The 22,980-nt window shown below is 37.8% G+C and overlaps 1 protein-coding gene across 1 annotated transcript in view; it reads left to right on the top strand.

Moving 5' to 3' along the window:
• AFG1L (AFG1 like ATPase) overlaps positions 1-22,980 on the top strand; it is a 198,013-nt gene that overhangs the window by 57,910 nt on the left and 117,123 nt on the right. The window contains exons 4-5 of the mRNA XM_043999572.1: positions 8,909-9,010; positions 10,176-10,306. Of these exons, the coding sequence (XP_043855507.1) occupies positions 8,909-9,010; positions 10,176-10,306 (233 nt within the window). The remainder of the gene's footprint in view (positions 1-8,908; positions 9,011-10,175; positions 10,307-22,980) is intronic.

Consider the following 22,980-nt stretch of genomic DNA (forward strand, 5'->3'; position numbering starts at 1 on the left):
ATACTAGCTGTGTGACCCTTAACAAATCACTTAACTTTTCTGCACCTACATCTCCTCATCTATAAAATGAGAATAATAATAGCGCTTACTTCCCAGGGCTTGTTGTGGGGCTGAAATCAGATAATATTGGTAAAGCACTTTATAAACTTTAAAATGTTATGTAAACTCTTGTTATTGCTGTTATTATTATCACTCCTTAGCTGTTATAAATTCTGGATCTATGATCCAGTTGATTCAAGTGATGCAGAGCACAACACATAAGTGTCTGCCCATTGTGCATGGCCCTTATCTGTACCCCACAAAAGTCTCACCATCAATGTCTACCCAATGTCTGGAGGCCTTTCTTGATTTTTCCTAATTCCTTGAGGGTTTCAGTAGAGCATTCTGGCCATCTGTACCTGTCTCTCCTCGATCTCACCATGAGAGCTGCTCATTTTCTCTTTCTGTTAAGCCATTCTTTGACAACATACTTTAACCATGTTTTCCTTTAGTAAATCCCTAGATATATATTGCAACCTGTTTACACGCACCATGCATCTTTCTATTGCCCTCTGTTTTTGTTTTTTGTTTTTAGTGAGGCAATTGGGGTTAAGTGACTTGCCCAGGATCACACAGCTAGTAAGTGTTAAGTGTCTGAGGCCGGATTTGAACTCAGGTACTCCTGACTCCAGGGCCAGTGCTCTATCCATTGCGCCATCTAGCTGCCCCATCTTTTGCCCTCTGGATGATACTTATCTTTAGTTCTTTGGACTGATAATTAGCTATTCCCTGGTTTCTGTTAGCATAAAATAATGCTTTAGTAGAAGAAAAGATAAAAAAGAAGATGCAACAATTTAGAGAACATCTTAATCTAAGGAATTATCACACAGCATTTGTTTGCCAAAATGGGGGTCAGAACTCCTAAATTATCAATTTTGAAAAAGAGATACTTAAAATTCAAAGGGATACTTGAGAAATTGAATGTGAGCTGTTACTGCTATTTGTACTGCCTTCCAAATGGTGTTTATATCTTCAGGGCATGGAACTTTCTTAATCTTGTTTCCTTCATTGTCCATTTTTGGGTATATTTTTGATCAGTATTTCTCCCTAGCAATATTTTACGCAATTTGGTAAAGAAAATGTTTAAATAAATTTGAGCAGGTAATGAGTAAAAATCAAAAGAGGCTTTGTTTCAAAAACTCACATATTAAAAGGTTGACTGTGAGCTATTTATCAGCATATGGAGAATTAGTACAATATGATTTGTTAGATTTTTTTTCTTTCTTAAATCAAAGGAGCATTGAACATTAGGGGACCTGGATTTGAATCCCTTTTCTTTCACTTAGTAGCTGTGTGAACTTGAGCATTTTTTATCCTCTCTGGACCTTAGTTTACTTTTCTTTAAAACAGGGATATTGAATGATGCTTAAGAACTTTTCTAGGACTGAATCTATGATCCCATCATAGTGACTGGTGATTTATTATCATGAACATTATGTGCAAATTTTATGTAGATACCATCGAGGGTATTGGATAAAGCTATGGATACCTGGCTTTGCTACTTACTGCCTTTGATGGACCAAATCACTCTGAGCCTCAATCTCCTTTATAAAATGAGGGGATTGTACTAAATGACCTTTAAGTTTGGTTACAGTTCTAAATCCTATAATTTACTTTAATAAAAATTTCAGATTCACTTACTATATACATCCTAAAATAAACATATACAGTAAAATCTTATGAATTTAGACTAATGGGGCTCCCTATTAGGGAAAGGAGGATACATATAATAATTAGGCTAGAACCATTGCTTTACTGAATACATAAGAACGATTTATGATTAGCAAATCCAATACTAAGTCAATAAGCACTTATTAAATACTTACTATGTGTCAGGCACTGTGCCAAGCTGTAGTGCTACAAAGAAAGACAAATAAAACAAAACAGTCTCTGCTCTCAAGGGGCTCACAGTCTAATGGGAGTCATAGTTAATATTACAAACAAGATATAGACAGGATAAACTGAGATAATCTTAAAAGGAAGGCACTAAGATTAAGAAGGATTCTGGGGAAAATTTCTTACAGAAAGTGGGACATAAGCTAAGACTTGAAACTAGAACACAGAGATGAGGAAGGGAGAGTTGCAGGCACACAGGAAACAACCAGTGAAAATGCTCAGATTTGGGGGTGGCTAGGTGGCGCAGTGGATAAAGCACTGGCCCTGGATTCAGGAGTACCTGAGTTCAAATCTGGCCTCAGACACTTGACACCCTGGGCAAGTCACTTAACCCCCATTGCCCCGCAAAAAAAAAAAAAAATGCTCAGAGTTGGAAGATGGAATGTCATGTTCCAGGAATAGCCAGGAGGTCAGTGTCTGGAAAGATACAAAGGACTAAACAATGAAAAACTTGAAAAGCCAGAGTATGTGATATATGGAACCACTGGCATTTATATGGGATTTATTAACACCATACTAAGGAGTGTTCACTTCTTATATTTTGGATGTTTCTTAGGTGCTTAAAAAGAGTGAATTTTCTTAAATGGGCAAGTATGTTCCCCAATATCTCATTTCCACTACACACTGATATTTCTAGGTTCACCTTTTTTCACAGTTGGTACAAAAATGAATAACCCATTGGAATCATCATAAATTCCTGCTGTTAAGGGCTAAAATTCTAGCTAAACTGTCTAAAATATCTAATGAGTGGTCGCCAATAAATTATAAGCTTTAGCAAGAGTTAGACTTTTAAGCATTTATTAAGGAGAATAAGAATTTGGTAAAGAGAGAGAAAAAGGCCTAGATTCCTATCTATTAAAGGGAGAGCACATTTCTAGCTCCCTTCTCCGCCAGAGTCCAGAGGAAAGAGAGCCAGACCGAGCGCCAGTCTCTTCCTTCCTCCTCCCACTAGTCTGCGTCACTTCCTCCCCGCCAAAGAAAAGACTCCTGGTCTTGCCCTCAAAGACGTTCCCTTCATGGGCAGAACTCCTCTACAGTAAGTATCCAGCAGGTGGCGTTATTCCAATCGTTACAGTCCCCCCTGTTGTTCCTCAAGAAACAAAATGTTTCCTTGACGGAACAGTAAAAACAATATGATAACTATTGCTAACTAATAATATGTGAACAACAATATAGAAAAGGAAGAGAGGAAAGTTTTGTCCAGAGGGGCGATTTTTTTTGTCCTCATGAACCGACGCTTTGACATTAGTCTTGCAAAGGGAGGGCCTCTGCAGAGAATACATATTACAGATGGTGTATATTATAACAGAAAGAGAAAAAAAAAAACAAAAACAAAAACAACAAATCAAAACTGTTCATTTAAAGTCTCTGAAAGTCTTTTCTTAGATGTCCTCTAGGTGTAGTCGTGGAATGGAAGTCTTTTCAGGGGTTGATGTGTGGATACTGGTAATCAGCCAGGAAATTTCCTACAAAATTGAGCTTAACACAACTTTAAAATAGCTTTGTCAATAATCAAATCAAACAATGAAAGTTCTCAAAAACATGTCTAAGGGAATTCAGAATCTTAGTTGTTACACATGAAACATATAATAAAACAAAAATTGAAACATTCTTTAAAATTATAATATTACTATAGTCCCCCCCTTATGGAGGGTAATTGAGAAGACAATTGCTGCGATATTAATTATTAAAAATAATTTTTTATCTTTGTTTCATCACTTTTTGCATCATCTGCCTAATTATCCTCATGCCATTATGAGAAATTAAAAAATCTAATATAATTGGTAACAGATGTCAAGGCCAAATTCAACACTGTATTTATCATGACACCTGAGATAATTATGGGGGTTACCATAAAAGAACAGAGAAATGATGGGATATGAGCATTCCCACACTTGAGCAGTATGTACTGCCCATACAGTATGCCAGGCTTAAAATAGGTGGATGGAATATACGTCCATGCCACCGAACATATTGGAGGAAACTGAGTCAGACTTAATCAGATGCATGGGATTGACATGGTCCATGGCATCAGGCATATAGGAGGGAGCATAGAAGCCAGGTGTAGAAGTGAGATGGGTGGGATCAATACTTCCAGCCATCTGTACAATATTGTGGGGAAAAATAAAATATTAAACCAAGAGAATCCAACCTCAACATTTGTCAAAAGCCGTTCCCTTGGCCATACCTTGACTTCATGCATGTCTCCCCTCATGTGACAGTTCAGTGTCTGCTCTTGCGTGTATTCCTCTTGTGATTGGATGGCATCTTGGCCAACTGGCATCTGATAACTCAGAATAAAGGCAATTAATGTCTTAAATGATAAGTTCCCATAATCCAAGTCTCATATGTATTTAAAAATTGAGGATAATAAATGATTGCAAAAAATGTGAATACATCTTGACTCAGAACACAATATATAATTATGCAACAATTTCAAATAATACCCCTTTTTTAAAAACTTAGTATACAATTACTTTTGTGAAAAATCTGAATATATTTAAATACAAGTTAAAGCATAACAGAATCTCAAAGAACTTTTTTTTTTTGAAAAAAGAAAACTTTTACAAATGTTCCCCTCTTTTTTTTTTTTTTGGAATATGCTTATCAAAAATAATACTTCTAGAATCAATTTACACTTGCCATGGCAAACAATTTGCTAGGGAAATGCTTTAAAGAGTTTGATCAAATAATCAGTTGAGAAAAAATAACAAAAACAAACAACTCAGAATATGGGAGCACAATACTCCTAGAATTAACATTGTATTATGAAATCAAAACCATGTTTCAAAATTAGATAGATGAATGAATAGAAGAAGATACATGTGGAACAATAAAAGACAATGAAATTCAAACTAGGGAAATCTAAATGAATATGAACTTAATATCAATAAGAGTATTATAAAATATAAACTGGACCACATGACTATAAAAAGCTTTTACAAATATTCTCTTTGTTTTAGAAACTAAGTATAAAACACAATCTCAAATGCATGAAAACCTCTACGAAAATAAACCTATACCATTAATTTCAAAATGTACATATAATAGCATAGAAATCCTATGTAACCTCTGAACTGATACTATTACTCTGAGTGAATTCAGAACACTTTTGATTCCGATACCTAAAATCCCCAATACTCATATCAATACCTTGCTGCTTACTTCTACATTTCTGTAAAATATATACCCTTCCATGGCAAAAGAATCGGAGTCTTGAACTATGTTGATGATTGTCATTCTTATTCGGCTTAAGTTTTTCTTCTTTAACCCCTCTATATTGTCTGTCAGCCTTTTCACCATACAAATGCTTTATAAGATTACTAATTAAAGACAAAAGCAGGTTAGCAAAATTATGAACAAAACGAGCATATCTGGAATTTAAAGGGTTTTCTAAAGTTGTCTCAGAAGCACAGCCAGCCTGGGGAAGGGCTGAGCCTGAAGCTGCAAATGTAGTTAGAGAAAGTTGCGCATGAGCATTAGATCTCTGGACTTCCCAGGCAGGGGAAGCAATGGGCTTAGCCATGGGAGGAGTAGAGGGTGGGGTCTGGAGAGGAGGGGAGGGACCAGAGCAATTTGAATCAGACTTGATTTTGAACTCAGGCCTGGATTCCTCTTCCCCCACTTTGCCTCCAGGTGCTAGGGGATTAAAAGCTTCTAGAGGGTGGGTCATTGCCTCCAGGCATGCAAAATTAGAGCAACAATTAGTGTTAGAACTGGGAAAAGCTGCAGGAATCTCTTCAGGTTTCTCTGAAAAAGCATGGTTGGGAGAGGGAGAGATATTTCCTTGTGTGAGTAAGTTGCTGGCTCTTTTAACAAAAATAAAAAGAAAAATAGAAAATCCACAAAAACAAAGCATTAACATGATCTTATCTCCCATTTGTCTGGTTAAACAGACTAAAATCAAAAATAGGGTAATTAGGGAGTTTAAAAGGTCCATTCGAAAAAATTTAAAGGAAAACACAGCCAGTGCGCCAGTACTTAGCAGTTAAAGGGAGAGGGAGGGGAAATTTCTTACCCAACCAGCAGATCAGAAGAAGACTGAAGTTTAGCTTTCCTCTTCGTGGTCAGCCATCTGTTAAGGGCTAAAATTCTAGCTAAACTGTCTAAAATATCTAATGAGTGGTCGCCAATAAATTATAAGCTTTAGCAAGAGTTAGACTTTTAAGCATTTATTAAGGAGAATAAGAATTTGGTAAAGAGAGAGAAAAAGGCCTAGATTCCTATCTATTAAAGGGAGAGCACATTTCTAGCTCCCTTCTCCGCCAGAGTCCAGAGGAAAGAGAGCCAGACCGAGCGCCAGTCTCTTCCTTCCTCCTCCCACTAGTCTGCGTCACTTCCTCCCCGCCAAAGAAAAGACTCCTGGTCTTGCCCTCAAAGACGTTCCCTTCATGGGCAGAACTCCTCTACAGTAAGTATCCAGCAGGTGGCGTTATTCCAATCGTTACACTGCCTAGTGAATTAATGACATTTTATTATAGCCAATTATAAGTATATCTTGCTTCATTCAATAGATATATTTCTGAAAAGTTGGAAGTTGGTATTTTAAATAAATCTAATAATTTAAAATGCATTAGAATAACTCACTATTCAAAAGAACTCTTTAGTGCCTAGTTATTTTTAAAAGAAGAATTCTTTATAAATGTGAATATAGTTACTAATGATGTTGTCATTCAGTTCTGCAAGCCTAGAATTTCATATCCAATAACTTGGCCAAGTGCCAAATTTACTTTACAAAACTGAGAGGAGGCCAGAAAGATAAACAAAAATCATCTCACCTCTAAAACTATCTCCATATTGACTCTGGTGGATGAACAAGTATGTACTGTGATGGAAGTTGAAGAAGTTCATTGAGTTCAGCATATTAAATAATATCAGTGACTAAATCTGCCTATTGATGTTGAACTCCTTGGAAATAGAATGTGAGCAAGTCGACTTTATTCCTTGGGCAAAGTTTTGTACTTCTTGTGACAAGCTGTAAATTCATTTTCTAATTCTTCCTTCTATAACTCATTCTCTTTATTTTTCTTTAAATATTAACTTTTTAAAAACTCTTTCATCTCTTCTAGGAATTCAAGTTGACTTTGTACACAAGCTGTGTTTTTCTTTGAGACTTTGCTTGTAGATGTTTTGGAGTCATTTTCTTTTGGATTTGTCCTAAGCTTCTCTGTCATCATAATACCCCTTTATGGTTGGATTCTTTTGGATTCTCTTTCTTCTAGCCTACTTACTGACTTTGAACTTGATTTAGGGATGTTGCTGCTTTCTTGGGATATTGAGTGTTATGTTTTTCCCCAGGAAAAGGACAGACTCGCAAGCTTTTAGTGCTCCCAAAGTGGTCTGATTTCAGGGCAAAGTCTGATTGCTATTCTTTTTTTCTGATGAAGCAGATGCTTCTGTTCAGATGGCATCTTCTCTGGAAGCTCTTTTAGTGACTTTCTGGCTCCTCATAGTTTATATTTACTTTGTATATGTTTTGAAATGTACAGAAAAGATGCTGACCTATTAAGCTTAGAGGGAGTTTTCTCACCAGGACTTTATCTGTACCACTGAAATCATAGATCCAGTCCTTAACTCTAACCCTGATAGTATATCCTCTCATAGATCATAAACTATAGGGACATTTTTCCCCCTTTATATTCCCCACACCTGACATAGCATCTGGCCCAGAGTAGATGGTTAATAAATTGGAAGAGATACCCAGGGCAATGCGATCTATTCTTATTTTTACTGATGAGGAAACTGAGGTCCAACTGAGACTCTCAACTAAGATCACTTAGCTAGTAAACTACAGATGTGGAATTTAACATTTTTTTTTTTAGGTCAGGCAATTGGGGTTAAGTGACTTGCCCAGGGTCACACAGCTAGTAAGTGTTAAGTGTCTGAGGCTGGATTTCAACTCAGGTACTCCTGACTCCAGGGCTGGTGCTTATCCACTGCACCACCTAGCTGCCCCCAGATGTGGAATTTAAATCCAAACCCTCACACTCCCAAATCCAGGGTGATTTTTGCTGTGCTGCCTCTCAAATTTTTTTTTAAATAAATGAATGAATGTAGTGTGTTTAATTTTTTTAAACAATATTACAATTTAATAATTTCTTCAGTTGTTTTGAGCATTTGTGACCCAATCACCAATATACTGTTAGATGTTAATGTATAGGGGACAGCTAGGTGGCGCAGTGGATAAAGCACTGGCCCTGGATTTGGGAGAACCTGAGTTCAAATCTGGCCTCAGACACATGACACTAGCTGTGTGACCCTGGGCAAGTCATTTAACCCTCATTGCCCCACCCCCTAAAATGTTAACGTATATGCCTCTTTTTGCGTTATATTATTTCTGACCTTTGTATCTACCAGACTGTTTTTCTCATTGCCTTGTACCTAATAGATATACAATACCTATTTCTCAAATGAATGAATTTAGTTCCCCTTTTTAGATCACCAAATACCAGCAAAGAAGAAGACAAACAGATAAAACTCTAAGTTTAGTCAGTCTGTAAACCCAATCATGTTTATAATGGAAAAGAACATTGACACTGGAGTCAGAGGACTTGGGTTCAAATTTCACCTCACATACTCACTATCTTTTTGACTGCAGGGAAGTCATCTATCTCACTTGCCTGGTCCTCAGTCTCTCATTTGTTAAATAAAGAGGTTAGATTAAATGGTCTCTCGTGTCCTTCCCAGTTCTAGGCCTATGATCCTGTTTTCCTACATATACATAGTTTCTCCTTCATTATTAAGTCAAATGCTATAATTCACAGAAACAGAATTTTAAGTGGGTAAGTAATACCAAATTTGTATTTTTAGCTGGTTTAACATGGCAAGTAAACCTTCTTTCTCAACAAAGAAGACTTGTGCTATTCAGTACAAAAGAGTATAGTTTCATCAGCTCAAAGCTAATGAATAATCATAGTAATCAGTATATACTGTTTAAATAAATAGTAGATTCTGGATTTTTTTTCCCTTTAAGGTACAGGAAAGACAATGGTGATGGACATGTTTTATGCTTACATAGAAATGGAGAAGAAAAAGAGAGTCCATTTTCATGGCTTCATGCTCGACGTACACAAAAGTAAGTGAACATATGGATAGATGTGTAAGGAAGTGACCTTTTTAGAGAACAGAAGATTACAGGATACCTCACCACCATGGGCTTAAAAGCTGTTTGAATGTACGTTTTTTTTTTTTGGTGGGGCAGTGAAGGTTAAGTGACTTGCCCAGGGTCACATGGCTAGTAAGTGTCAAGTGTCTGAGGCGGGATTTGAACTCAGGTCCTCCTGAATCCAGGTCTGGCGCTTTATCCATTGTGCCACCTAGCTGCCTCCTGAATGTGCTTTTTAAAAAATTCAGCTTTGCTCAAAATACACGTAAGATCTTATTTGATTTGGTGTCACTGGTTTTGTCCGACGTCGGTTATTGACATTGTAGTGTAATCCCAAGACAGTGATGATGATTCCTACACTTTATACTTAGATGGCCCATTAGTTTACAGATTGCTACCACACCTTCTCTCACTTCATCTTTACAGCAGCCCCGTGAGGTAGTCAAGGCAGCTGTTATTGCCTGTATTTTATAGATGAGGAGACTGAACCTTTAGGAACTTAGGTGAATTTCCTAAGATTATACAGTTCTCCAATCAGTGGAGGAACTAGAACCCAGATTACTTGATTCTCTCTAGTGTTCTGGACTCTGTGTTCAAATTCTAAATAAGAGAAGAAACAAAAGAGCCCCGTGATGGATTCTTGCATGTAGTATCATAGGATTTAAAATTGCATCTTAGATGATCCAACATTCTGTCCAAGCCTCTCATTTTAGAGATGGAGAAACTGAGGCTCAGAGAGGTTTGGGGCTTTTCCTAAGGCCACACAAAGCAGAGATGAAATTGAACTCCATGTGGTCTGACTCCAAATCTAGTATCCTGGTCTGTACATCTCTAATGTCATCCATTTATCCAACAAAGCTAAGGATGGATATGTAGGAGAAAACTTAAAGGTGTGATTTGTCTTCCTTGTGTCAAGAGTTGGGCAGGAAAACCTCTCAGGTTGCTGCTCTAGGTCCCAGTATTTGAAGCTCAAGATTTATCCTCTCAATAATAAAATCATATTCTGTATGACTTTAAATACATTATTTATTTCCCCATTATAATTATACTTGCTTGCTTTTCCTAACATCTAATAAATCTTTAAAGTAATTTTGATGTAACTTTTCATTTCTCTGTTTGTTTTCATCCATTTAAGGAATACATCTTCTTAAACAGAGTTTGCCAAAACGGAAGCCAGGATTAATGGCCAAATCATATGATCCAATAGCTCCTATAGCTGAAGAAATTAGTGAAGAGGCATGTCTCTTATGTTTTGATGAGTTTCAGGTAATGTAGAGACAAAAGAGCATATTTGATGATGTTTTGAGCTCAGTAGTAAGATCTGAATTCGGTTTCTTGTTTTGCATTTATTTGCTGTTGGACTCTAACCTCTGTGTCTCCGGTTCCCTATTATATATATGGTTGGCTTATTTTCCCCCTAACTTGCAGGAATAACAAAAAGATTAATAAAATAATGTCTGTAAAGACCATTTAGGCCAGGAGTTCTTAACTCTTTTTTGGGTGTAAAGCACCTTGATGGGAGCCTATTGATCCATTTTTAGAATAACATTTTTAAATGCATAGAATTGCAAAGAAAACCAATTATATTGAAAACTGGTTATATTAGGGGATATATATATATATATGTATATATATACATATAAAATTTTTTTTTTAATGGCAGTGAAGGTTAAGTGACTTGCCCAGGGTCACACAGCTAATAAGTGTCAGGTATCTGAGGTCGGATTTGAACTCAGCTCTTCCTGAATCCAGGGCTGGTGCTTTATCCACTGTGCCACCTAGCTGCCCCCTCAGTGAATGTTTAAAGCAAAATGTTACTTTGATAATAGAATCAAAATGAATAAGTAACTGATACCTCTTTAATACACAACATGATTGATTAGTTATTATAAGAAAAGGAAAGCTAGTCTACAGAAAGAAAATATAAGCTTCAATTATTGGAGTTTTTACATACCAGAATTTTAAAAGATTGATACTCTTAGAGAAATACAAAAATTAAAATAGCAGCTTGTTCAGGGTGAATGCCACAGGGACACAGTAATCTTTCCTTCTCCTATGAACCTGATATCAGGAGGGGATGTGGTCCACATGGCTGCATCCCTAAATTATATCTAATTAGGGCCACACTACCAGTTAGGAAGAACTTAAGCAAATAGCCAACAGAGCCTTATCTGCTGTAAAGGAGTAGAGATTATAACCAAGACTGTGATGCTCATCCCTGAACTACATTGGAAATGAAGTGACCTTTGTTACATTATCCTCTTCCTGCTATGTTAGAGGAGTCTTTCACTCCTTAGACTATAGAGTTAATGTGAACTCCATAAGGAGAAAAGAATAGAGATGAAATTTTTCCCTTAATATACTGAACTGCAAAGGTAAACAAATAAAGCTACATGGAATCTTCCCATCAGCCGCACTGAGTTGGTGGCTATATTGGGTTTTTTGTTTTTTTTTGGTGAGGCAATTGGGGTTAAGTGACTTGCCCAGGGTCACACAGCTAGTAAGTGTTAAGTGTCTGAGGCTGAATTTGAATTCAGGTCCTTCTGAATCCAGGGCCAGTGCTCTATCTACTGCGCCACCTAGCTGCCCCCCCCTTTTTTTTTAAGAAACAGTATCTACTTTATTTATTTATTTGCTTATCTGTTTCCTTATTCATTCATTCATTCATTCATTCATTTGTTTATTTTCTGGGGCAATGAGGGTTAAGTGACTTCCCCAAGGTCACATAGCTAGTGTCAAGTGTCTGAGGCTGGATTTGAACTCAGGTCCTCCCAAATCCAAGGCTGGTGCTTTATCCACTGTGCCACCTAGCTGCCTCGGGTATATTGGGGTTTGTTTGTTTGTTTGTTTTTTGGTGAGGCAATTGGGGTTAAGTGACTTGCCCAGGATCACACAGCTAGTAAGTGTTAAGTGTCTGAGGCCGGATTTGAACTCAGGTACTCCTGACTCCAGGGCCAGTGCTCTATCCACTGCGCCATCTAGCTGCCCCTATATTGGTTTTAAAAGAAGATCTCATAATGAATCATATTTCTATATAGGTTGTATATTGTTCACTTTTGGAGGGGGAGGATGTTCCTAATTTTATACAATCAGCATGGTACATTTATTGGTTTAAGGTAATAAAATAAAGGCTCCTTTCCCTAACTCATACCTCCCACTCTGATCAACTTTAGGGAGTAATCCAAGTGATATATTTTTTATTATTCTCTTAACCAAAGAGTCTATAGTAAATGACATTTTAGCTGAATATTATGTTGTTCTTGATTGGTATGACTTGGGCCCTAAATGAAAATGTGAGTTGAAATTACTACTTCAGTGGATTTTTCATTGTCTTTATGTTAATACTTACTTTACAGGAAGAGACATTTTATTCTTAGCTTCTTGGGCAAGAAACTTAAGGGATTTTTTTAGTATTTAGTTTAATGAGGTTTTTAAAAAATACATCTGATTTGTATTACTGGATAAAGATAAATTACTCGCCTTTTGGAAGTTTATTAACTTCACTTTATAAGAATTTGATTTGGCAAGTTATCCTTTATTATCACTAGATAGATAAATTGATATTAATTACTAACTATTACCAGAGTACTGCCATCAGAGACAACTAGGCAGTAAAATAACTAGAATGTTAGACTTGTAGTCAGGAAGACCTGAGTTCAAATCTATCACCCTGGACAAGTCATTTAACTTTTCAGCTTCAGTTTCTGGATTTGTAAAATGAGGATAATAATTACACTCACCTTACAGAATTGTAAGGAGCAAGTGCTTTGCAAACCTTAAAGTGATTTGGGGGGAGGAGGCGGGGCGATGAGGGTTAAGTGACTTGCCCAGGGTCACACAGCTAGTAAGTGTCAAGTGTCTGAGGCCGGATTTGAACTCAGGTCCTCCTGAATTCAGTGCTTTATCCAATGTGCCACCTAGCTACCCCCCTTAAAGTGATTTTTAAAGGCTAGTCATCATCATCAAAACTTCTCTGTGGCTATTTTTATGAAGCCTAATATTTAGTGTGACTTCTATTTTTACAGATTTCTTAGGCCCTGCACACCCACTGATGGCCTCTAGGAGGAGTAGCAAGTTATGAATTCTAGGGTAATGCCCTGTCAGGGAAGTAAGATGTGGGGAAGAAATGCTACTGACTCCCCATACTTTTTTCCCAAAGCAGGACAGCGATAGGATATTTACATATGTGTGCCAGTGAGTCAAGATCATTGTTCTCTTTGAGCATTATTAGCCTAATAACCTGAAAAATAAGTTTAGCTTATTATGCCTCTGAAAAGGAAGAAGGGAACCATTTCTCACTGATACCATTGTCTCTTGGTTTTAATAATTTCAGGAGCTAGGAGCAGCTAGGTGGCGCAGTGGATAGAGCACCAGCCCTGGAGTCAGGAGGACCTGAGTTCAAATCCAGCCTCAGACACTTGACACTTACTAGCTGTGTGACCCTGGGCAAGTCACTTAACCCCAATTGCCTCACCCAAACCAAACCAAACAAACAACAACAACAACAACAACAACAAACACAAAAAAGTCATCTCAGGAGCTATTTGAAAACTAGTTATAATGAAGTTACATTAGTTTGAGTCTTTGATAGATCTGTGATCCCATCATTATGGGCACTTCCTCAAATAATGAAGATTGCAATCCAGCCTTGGAATCCTTAGGGCAGCTAGTTGGCTCAGTGGATAGAGTGCTGAGGCTGGAGTAAGAAAGACTTATCTTCCTGAATTCAAATCCTCAGGCCTTAGACATTTACTAGCTGTGGGACCCTAGGCAACTCTCTTAACCCTGTTTGCCTCTGTTTCTTCATCTATAAAATGATCTAGAAAAGGGAATGGCAAACCACTCCAGTGTCTCTTTTTTAGTTTTTATTAATAGTTTTAAAATTCTTTCCCAATTACATGTAAAGATAGTTTTCAACATTCATTTTTTTTAACATATAAGGTATTTTATTTTTTCCGTTACAGGTAAAGATAGTTCTCAACTTTTGTTTATACAAGCTTTACAATTTCAGATTTTTCTCCCTCCCTCCCCTCCCTCACCCCTCCCCTAGACAACAGGTAATCTGATATAGGTTATATCTATATATCTATATACATATAGATATATATCTATACACACATATATATATCTATACACATATATATATACACATAATAACAATCCTATTTCTGCATTAATCCTGTTATAAGAGAAAAAATCAGAGCAGTAATGCAAAACCTCAAAATAGAAAAAAAAACAACAGCACCCAAAACAAAAGAAATAGTATGGTTCAATCAGCATCTATACTCCACAGTTCTTTTTTTTTTTTCTTTCTTGGATTTGGAGATCCTCTTCTATCATGAGTTCCCTGGAACTCTTCTGTACCATTGCATTGGTGAGAAGAATATAGTCCATCACAGTAGATCAGCACTCAATGTTGATGATACTGTGTACAATGTTCTTCTGGTTCTGCTCATCTCACTCTTCATCAGCTCACGTAAGACTCTCCAGGTTTCTCTGAACTCCTCCTGCTCATCATTTCTTACAGCACAATAGTATTCCATTGTATTCATATACCACAACTTGTCCAGCCATTCCCCAATTGATGGGCACCCCCTCAACTTCCAATTCCTTACTACCATGTAAAGAGCCGCTATAAATATTTTTGTACATGTGGGTCCCTTTCCCCCTTCCATGATTTCTTTGGGCAAAAGACCTAAAAGTGGGATTGCTGGGTCAAAGGGTATGCACAGCTTTATCACCCTTTGGGCATAATTCCAAATTGCTCTCCAGAATGGTTGGATCAGCTCACAGCTCCACCAACAATGCATTAGTGTTCCAATTTTCCCACAGCCTCTCCAACATTTATTATCTTCCTTTTTTGTCATTTTAGCCAATCTGATAGGTGTCAGGTGGTACCTCAGAGTTGTTTTAATTTGCATCTCTCTAATCATTAGAGATTTAGAGCATTTTTTCATATGGGAATAGATAGCTTTGGTTTCTTCATCAGAAAATTGCCTGTTCATATCCTTTGACCATTTCTCAATTGGGGAATGACTTGGATTCTTATAAATTTGATTTAGTTCCCTATATATTTTAGAGATGAGGCCTTTATCAGAAGTACTGGCCTCAAAAATTTTTTCCCAGCTTTCTGCCTCCCTTCTAATTTTGGATGCATTGCTTCTGTTTGTACAGAAATTTTTAAATTTAATATAATCAAAATCCTCCATTTTGCATTTTATAATATACTCTATCTCTTGTTTGGTCAAAAACTGTTTTCCTTTCCAAAGATCTGATAGGTAGACTATTCCTTTTTCTCCTAATTTACCTATGGTATCACCTCTTATGTCTAAATCGTGTATCCATTTTGACCTTATTTTAGTATAAGGTGTAAGATGTTGGTCTATGCCTAATTTCTGCCATACTATCTTCCAGTTTTCCCAGCAGTTTTTGTCAAATACTGAGTTCCTATCCCAGAAGCTGGAGTCTTTGGGTTTATCAAACACTACATTACTAGTGTCATTTACTATTGCATTTCCTGAACCTAGCCTATTCCATTGATCTACCACTCTATTTTTTAGCCAGTACCAGATAGTTTTGATGACTGCTGCTTTATAGTAAAGCTCCAGGTTTGGTACCACTAACCCACCTTCCTGTGAATTTTTTTTCATTATTTCCCTGGATATTCTTGATTTTTTGTTTTTCCAGATGACTTTTGTTATTATTTTTTCTAGCTGTATAAAATAATTTTTAGGTAGTCTGATTGGTATGGCACTGAATAAGTAAATTAATTTAGGCAGTATTGTCATTTTTACTATATTAGCTCTGCCTATCCATGAGCAATTGATATCTTTCCAATTATTTAGATCTGATTTGATTTGTGTGAAGAGTGTTTGGTAGTTGTGTTCATAGAGTTCCTGGGTTTGTCTTGGCAAGTAGACTCCCAAGTATTTTATATTATCTACCATTACTTTAAATGGAATTTCTCTTGCTGCTGGACTTTGTTGGTCATGTATAGTCAACATTCATTTTTATAAGATTTTGAGTTCCAAATTTTCCTCCTACCCACTCTTCCTTCCCCTTCCCCCTTCCCCAGTACAGGAAGCAATCTGATATAGGTTATACAGTGCTGTCATGTTAAACATATTTCCACATTATTCATGTTGTAAAAAAAAATTAGACCAAAACGGAAAAACCACGAGAAAGCAAAAACAAAAACAAAAAGTGAAAATAGTATGCCTCAATCTGCATTCAATCTCCAGAGTTCTTTATCTGGATGTGGAGAGTATTTTCCATCATGAGTCATTTGGAATTGCTTTGGATCATTGTATTGCTGAGAAGAGCTAAATCTACCATAGTTGGTCATCACATGGTGTTGAACAGCAACATTCTTGTCCATGTCTTTCCTCTGGGGGAATGGGGTAGAGTAGGTGTTTCTCAGTGGCTGGGGGCCTTCCTCAGCCTCTTTTGATCTTACATGAATACCCCTGGAGCAGATGCACTATCTTTTTTTTTTTTTTTTTTTGCGGGGCAATGAGGGTTAAGTGACTTACCCAAGGTCACACAGCTAGTAAGTGTCAAGTGTCTGAGGCCGGACTTGAACTCAGGACCTCCTGAATCCAGGGCCAGTGCTTTATCCACTGTGCCATCTAGCTGCCCCAGATGCACTATCTCTTGATCTAGCCCCATGACTGGCCCCTTATGGTTTTTTTCTCCTAGATTTCTCTCATATTTTCTAGATCTTTCTACATCTCTCTAATGATGCTTGTGATAGTACTTTCTTGGAAGAATTCTTCATTGATAAGATATTGTAGTCTCCTCACAGTCACCTTATACCCCTCTGTTGGTCTCTGGGTGATCCTTAACTCTAATTCTTCAGAGACATTGGTATTCTATGATTCATAGCCATACAGTATTATTAGAAGAAGATGGATGTGGAAAAGATAGGCTTTTGTTTCAGGGAGAAGCTTGCATCCTCAAAAGAATCTTGCAGTTTCCCAAATGCAATCCAGTTCACTTTCTCCCTCCTCTTCAATTCCAAGCTCACCGCCTATATATAATGGCTGTCTGGGACTTATGCTGATGGATCAGCTCTATGGATTTTCCACCTGTTAGCCACAGTCTGTGTCACAGTCTAGACAATAAGCATTCTTCATCCATTTGGTTTTTCCCATGTGTATAGTTAGCAAATGGCAAGTATCTCTGCCAAGAAAACCCAAAATGGGGTCACAAAGAGTTGGACACAACTGAAAACAACTGAACATCAACAACAAATAGGCCGGCGTTTCTGAATGATCATGGATCCTAGTTAGGAGATCATGGTACTCCCAAGCTCAAAGCATCCAGTAATAATATCCCTCAGTATGAATCTATAAACCAGAGTATCTGGACAGCTTCATAGAATCATTGATTCAGAGCTAGACAGGACCTTAGGTGGATAGGTTATCTAGTCCAACTCCCTCTTTTTATAGATGAGGAACTGAGTGCCAGAGGGGTTCAGTGACCTGCCCCAAATCACACAGGTAGACAGTGGCCAAGCTAGGAATTGATCCTAGTCCTCTGAACCCAAGTCCAATACTCTTTTCGCTGTTACGTCACTCTCTATAGGCAATCCCACTATTCTGTTTAGACTGTGCTGGATAACCTTAGTGACAGTGACAAACATCTTTGGCAAGAATCCATTTTTCTTTTTATGTCTTGCTTGATATTAATCATCAGAGGGTAGTCTACCCTTCATCTGATTTTTTTTCCACTTTTTAAAGGAGTTTTTGAGAAGGAAATGGTTGGGTTGCATACTGTAAATCAAAAAGAAAATTAAAAAGAAAAAAATACAGAAAAATCTCAAATAGTCATAGAACAGATCTCTATGACCACATTTAATTATATATACAAATACACATAAAAGAAAATATTACCTTTTACCTTTTGCTCTTATTTTGGGAAGACTCAGAATAAAAAATTTGAATACATTCATTATAATGTAAATGTATTTTCTTCAAAATGTGTCACAGTAGGGGCAGCTAGGTGGCACAGTGGATAGAGCACCGGCCCTGGAGTCAGGAGTACCTGAGTTCAAATCCAGCCTCAGACACTTAACACTTACTAGCTGTGTGACCCTGGGCAAGTCACTTAACCCCAATTGCCTCACTAAAAAAAAACAAAAACAAAATGTGTCACAGTGCTTCAGATTTGGCCATATGTGTTGTCAGAGTAGGTAGCCTATTCATTGTCATTTGAGAGACACCAGGGCAGAGATGCCATGCTTGGCTACTTGATAGTAGTAGAAAGCTAAAGATGACCTTTTCCTATATAAATCTTACCTGAGGTCAGCCTAGAGCTCTTTCCTAAAGAAAGAGGCTCAGCAGTGAGAGAGGACAGCTCAAACGGGGTAAGGATTATGTTAAGGGTACGTCATCCCCCAGTGTGGGTTCTATTCAGAGAAGCAGAGGGGCTTTCTTAAAATCCAGGGGTTGTGCAAACAGTAGAAGTGAACCCGTCCCTGTCATGTGACAGAAACTCTATAGTCACTAGAGTGTCCATGATTAGGGAAATGGAAAAGTCAGTGCTCCTTCATGGAATGTCACCTATGTAAGCACTTAGCAAAGTTAAGTACTCATGTTTTCCCAAGTTCTGTTTGACTATTTCATACTACACATTTGAAAGCGTAAGTGAAGAACTTCTATGGTAGAGGGACCCTCGAGAGGTTATTAAAAACCTAACCATCCAAAATAGGTGAGTAAAATTTGAACAGGCAGCAAGGCGGTGTGGTGGTTAGAGCACTGGGCCTGGAGTCAGGAAGACCTGAGTTCAAATCCAGCCTCAGACACTCACTAGCAGTGTGAACCTAGGCAAGATACAAGGCCTTTGCCTTAATCTGCTGGAGAAGGAGATTGCAAAATCCACCGTATTATCTTTATCAGGTAAACTCCAAATGGGGGTCACAAAGAGTCAGGCATGACTGAACAACAACAAAAGCCTCTCTAGCACAAGGACTAGGTCAACTTTGACTATATGGCATAGTGCCTTCTTTTCCTTCATATTATTATTTTGTGATGTAAATAGAGGGAAATGATCTACAAACATTAAAAACTAAACAGCTCGGGGCAGCTAGGTGGTACAGTGGATAGAGCACTGGCCCTGGAGTCAGGAGTACCTGAGTTCAAATCCAGCCTCAGACACTTAACACTTACTAGCTGTGTGACCCTGGGCAAGTCACTTAACCCCAATTGCCTCACTAAATTAAAATAAAATAAGTAAAAAATATAAGAAAAAAAATTATATAAAAAAAAACTAAACAGCTCTTTCATTTTTATATGTCCTTTTACATTAATGAAATTTATTGGGCCTTGAGAAAGCATATTCAAACATTTGAGTTAACCTGTTGGCAACAAATTCTTTTTGAATACCTAAGAAAGCTTAATTCCCTGGATATTGTTGTACTTAAGTCAATTTAAGTCCTTGAATATCAACTGATATAACATAGGTCATATATTGTCACACAGTTATTAATTACCTTGTAGCCTTTTTTTTAAGTTTACTTCAGCTTCTCTAATCTTTCATCTAATCCTTTTTCTTATGGGGACTAAGACTGGCCCAAGAATACTAAAGAGGGAAAGGGAAGCCAGACCAAGAATGTATTCAAGAGCAGCATTTCTCAGATAGTGGTCTGGGAACCCTTAGGTCTGAGAACCCAGGGATCCTTTCAGGGAGTCTATGAAGTCACAACTATTTTCATAATAATTAAGATGTTTTAAGGACTAATGTGGTAAATATTGATATAGTCTACATGAACAAAATCTCTTTTAGGGATGTTTAATAATTTTTAAGAGTATAAATAAGTCCTGAGACCAAAAAGTTCGAGAACCTTCCACCTCTTTCATTCTATTTTCAGAGAGAGAGACAGAGAGAGAGAGAGAGAGAGAGAGAGAGAGAGAGAGTATGTGTACACACACACACACACACATACACATATGTTGCTCAAGAGAGAGCAATCTAATAGGAACCTAGTCTCTTAAATGTGGCAGGAAGTGGGCCTAGTAAAGTACACCACAAACACTACTCTTCTTGGGACAGTCTACCAGTTTTGGAGTTGTTGTTTTTTGGTTTGGTTTTTTTTGCTATGTTATTTAGACACAAATTAAACAAATTTCAGGAAGAATGGATTTGAGCTTTCACATATCAAACTTTGATGAACATATTCCAGTATTGTGGTAACTTTTTAAAAATAATTGCAGTATAATGCACACATTCTGCTAAGGACCCAATTCTACACCTTCCCTTCTACCCTATTTCTGCCTAGCTTCCTCTTGTTTGGAGTGGTGCCATCATTCCTCACTTCAGTCTAGTTACCAGGTTAATGGCTAAGGAGTAAAAACACCCTATCTTGGCTTGATATGTCCACTGTAACGCTATCCCTATTAGATATTAGCTGTCACTGTCTTGTTTTTCAAATGTCCAAAATGCAAAAAATTGTACTATGAGGGTTAAGTGACTTGCCCAGGGTCACACAGCTAGTTAAGTGTTAAGTGTCTGAGGCTGGATTTGAATTCAGGTTCTTCTGAATCCAGGGCCAGTGCTTTATCTACTGCACTACCTAGCTGCCCTCTAAAATAATCTTTAAAAGTGGAAAGAATCGGGGCAGCTAGATGGCGCAGTGGATAGAGCACCGGCCCTGGAGTCAGGAGTACCTGAGTTCAAATCCGGCCTCAGACACTTAACACTTACTAGCTGTTTGACCCTGGGCAAGTCACTTAACCCCAATTGCCTCACTAAAAAAAAAAAAAAAAAAAAAAAGTGAAAAGAATCATAGGACTGGAAGGCATGTTGAAAAGTCAGGAAGATCTGAGTTCAAATCCAGCCTTAAACACTTACCAGCTGTGTCATCCTGATCAAATCCCTTAACTTCTGTCTCATCCACCAAATCAAATCCATTGCCATAGCCTATTGATTTAACCTTTTTAACATCTCTCAAATATGCCCCCTTCTCTCCTGTGGTATTGCTACCACTCTGGTGCAAACCTTCACTTCCTCATCCAGATCCTATTACAATAGACTCCTGTCCTGTCTGCCTGCTACAAGTCTAACCACACTCCAGTCCATATTTGACCCAGCTGCCAAAGTGATTTTCTTCAAGCGCAAACTCTGACCATGACTCCCCCTTACTCAGTAACTTCAGTGGTTCCCTATCACCTCCATCCAGGACCAAACAGAAAATTCTCTGTAAGGTGTTCAAAGCCTAGCCCCCATGCCCTACATTTCCAGTCTTCTTACACCTTATATTCTCACCTAGCCCCAGTCCCCACCATTCCTCCACTCTTTTTTTGTTTGTTTGGGGGAGGGGTTGTTTTGTTTTGGGGGGGGGGTTTCGGGGCAATGGGGGTTAATCGACTTACCCAGGGTCACACAGCTAGTAAGTGTCAAGTGTCTGAGGCTGGATTTGAACTCAGGTCCTCCTGAATCCAGGAACAGTACTTTATCCACTACGCCACCTAGCTGCCCCCTCCACTCCTCCACTCTTCTACTTACTGACGCTGACCTTCTTGCTGTTTCTTGAACAAAACACTATTTCCCAACTCTGGGTATTTTCACTGACAGTCTTCCATGCCTAAAATATGTTCCCTTCTCATCTTTGCCTCTTGGCTTCCCTGACTTCCTTCCAGTCCCAGTTAAATCTCACTTTCTATAGGAAACTTTTCCCAGTCCCTCTTAATTCTAGTACCTTCTTTCTGTTGATTATTTTCTGATTATCTTGTGTATAGTTTGTTGGTGGTTGCTTGCTTATTGTCTCCACCATTAGACTATGCGCTCCTGGAGGGCAGGAACTTGTCTTCTGCTTTCTTTGACTCTTCAGTGCCTGCACAGTGGCTGGCCCGTACTAGACACTTCATAAATGTTTAGTGATTGACTCAGTTTCCTCATTTGTAAAATGGGGATAGTAAAAGCACCTATTTCCCAGGATTGTTGTGAGAATCAAATGAGATGATCTTTGTAAAGTGCTTAACACGGTGCTTTTAAATTGCTTAATAAATTCTTGTTCCCTTCCTTTCCACCTCACGTGTTTTAGGTCTCCAGTGTAGCTTTTCCTCCTATATTAGGCATTGGCGTACTACAGCCACCAGGCCAAATTCTAGGCCTCCCCCCATTTTTGTAGACCTGAAATCTAAGAATGAGTTCTTTGCTGGCAGTGATACAAAAATGGGGCTGCATTTAGTCCTCGGGATGTAGTTTGTTAACTCTTGTTCTAGAGCATAACACCTCTGAAAATAATCCAATCTCATTATTTTATGACCCTACTTTAGAATTATAGGGTTATAGAGTCAGAGTTGTATAGAACCTAGACATCATCTAGTCAAACCACTATATCTTACAGATGAGATTGCTGAGGTTCTGGTGGTTTAAGTGACTTGCTCAAGGTTACACAAATAGCAAATTGAAGAACTAGGATTCAAATTCAGGTTTTCTGACTCCATAAATCTAATAGCAGCAGTCTGTCTTACCTACAGTTAAAATTTTTAAATATATGTGGGGTGAATGAGAGTGAGGAGTCAAGGATGGCACTAAAGTTGTAGTATATAATATATAAAATATATAATGAATTTTTATCCATTTTATCTTAATATGGATTCTCCATTGTTTTCTGGAAGCTATAAATTCCATATAGGTCAGGAAGAGATTATGCATTTGAAGGAATATTTGTTGTAGAAGAATGTAATGTTCTGTTTCATAATAGATTTTTTTTTTTTTAGTGAGGCAATTGGGGTTAAGTGACTTGCCCAGGGTCACACAGCTAGTAAGTGTGTGTTAAGTATCTGAGGCCGGATTTGAACTCAGGTACTCCTGACTCCAGGGCCGGTGCTCTATCCACTGTGCCACCTAGCTGCCCCCATAATAGTTTTAATATACCAAATACTGTTTCATTTTGCTGATTAGATGTCTCTGAAAACTTCAGTCAAGTTTATAAG

This window comes from Dromiciops gliroides, chromosome 4 (genome assembly GCF_019393635.1).
Source record: "Dromiciops gliroides isolate mDroGli1 chromosome 4, mDroGli1.pri, whole genome shotgun sequence".
Taxonomy (NCBI): Eukaryota; Metazoa; Chordata; class Mammalia; order Microbiotheria; family Microbiotheriidae; genus Dromiciops; species Dromiciops gliroides.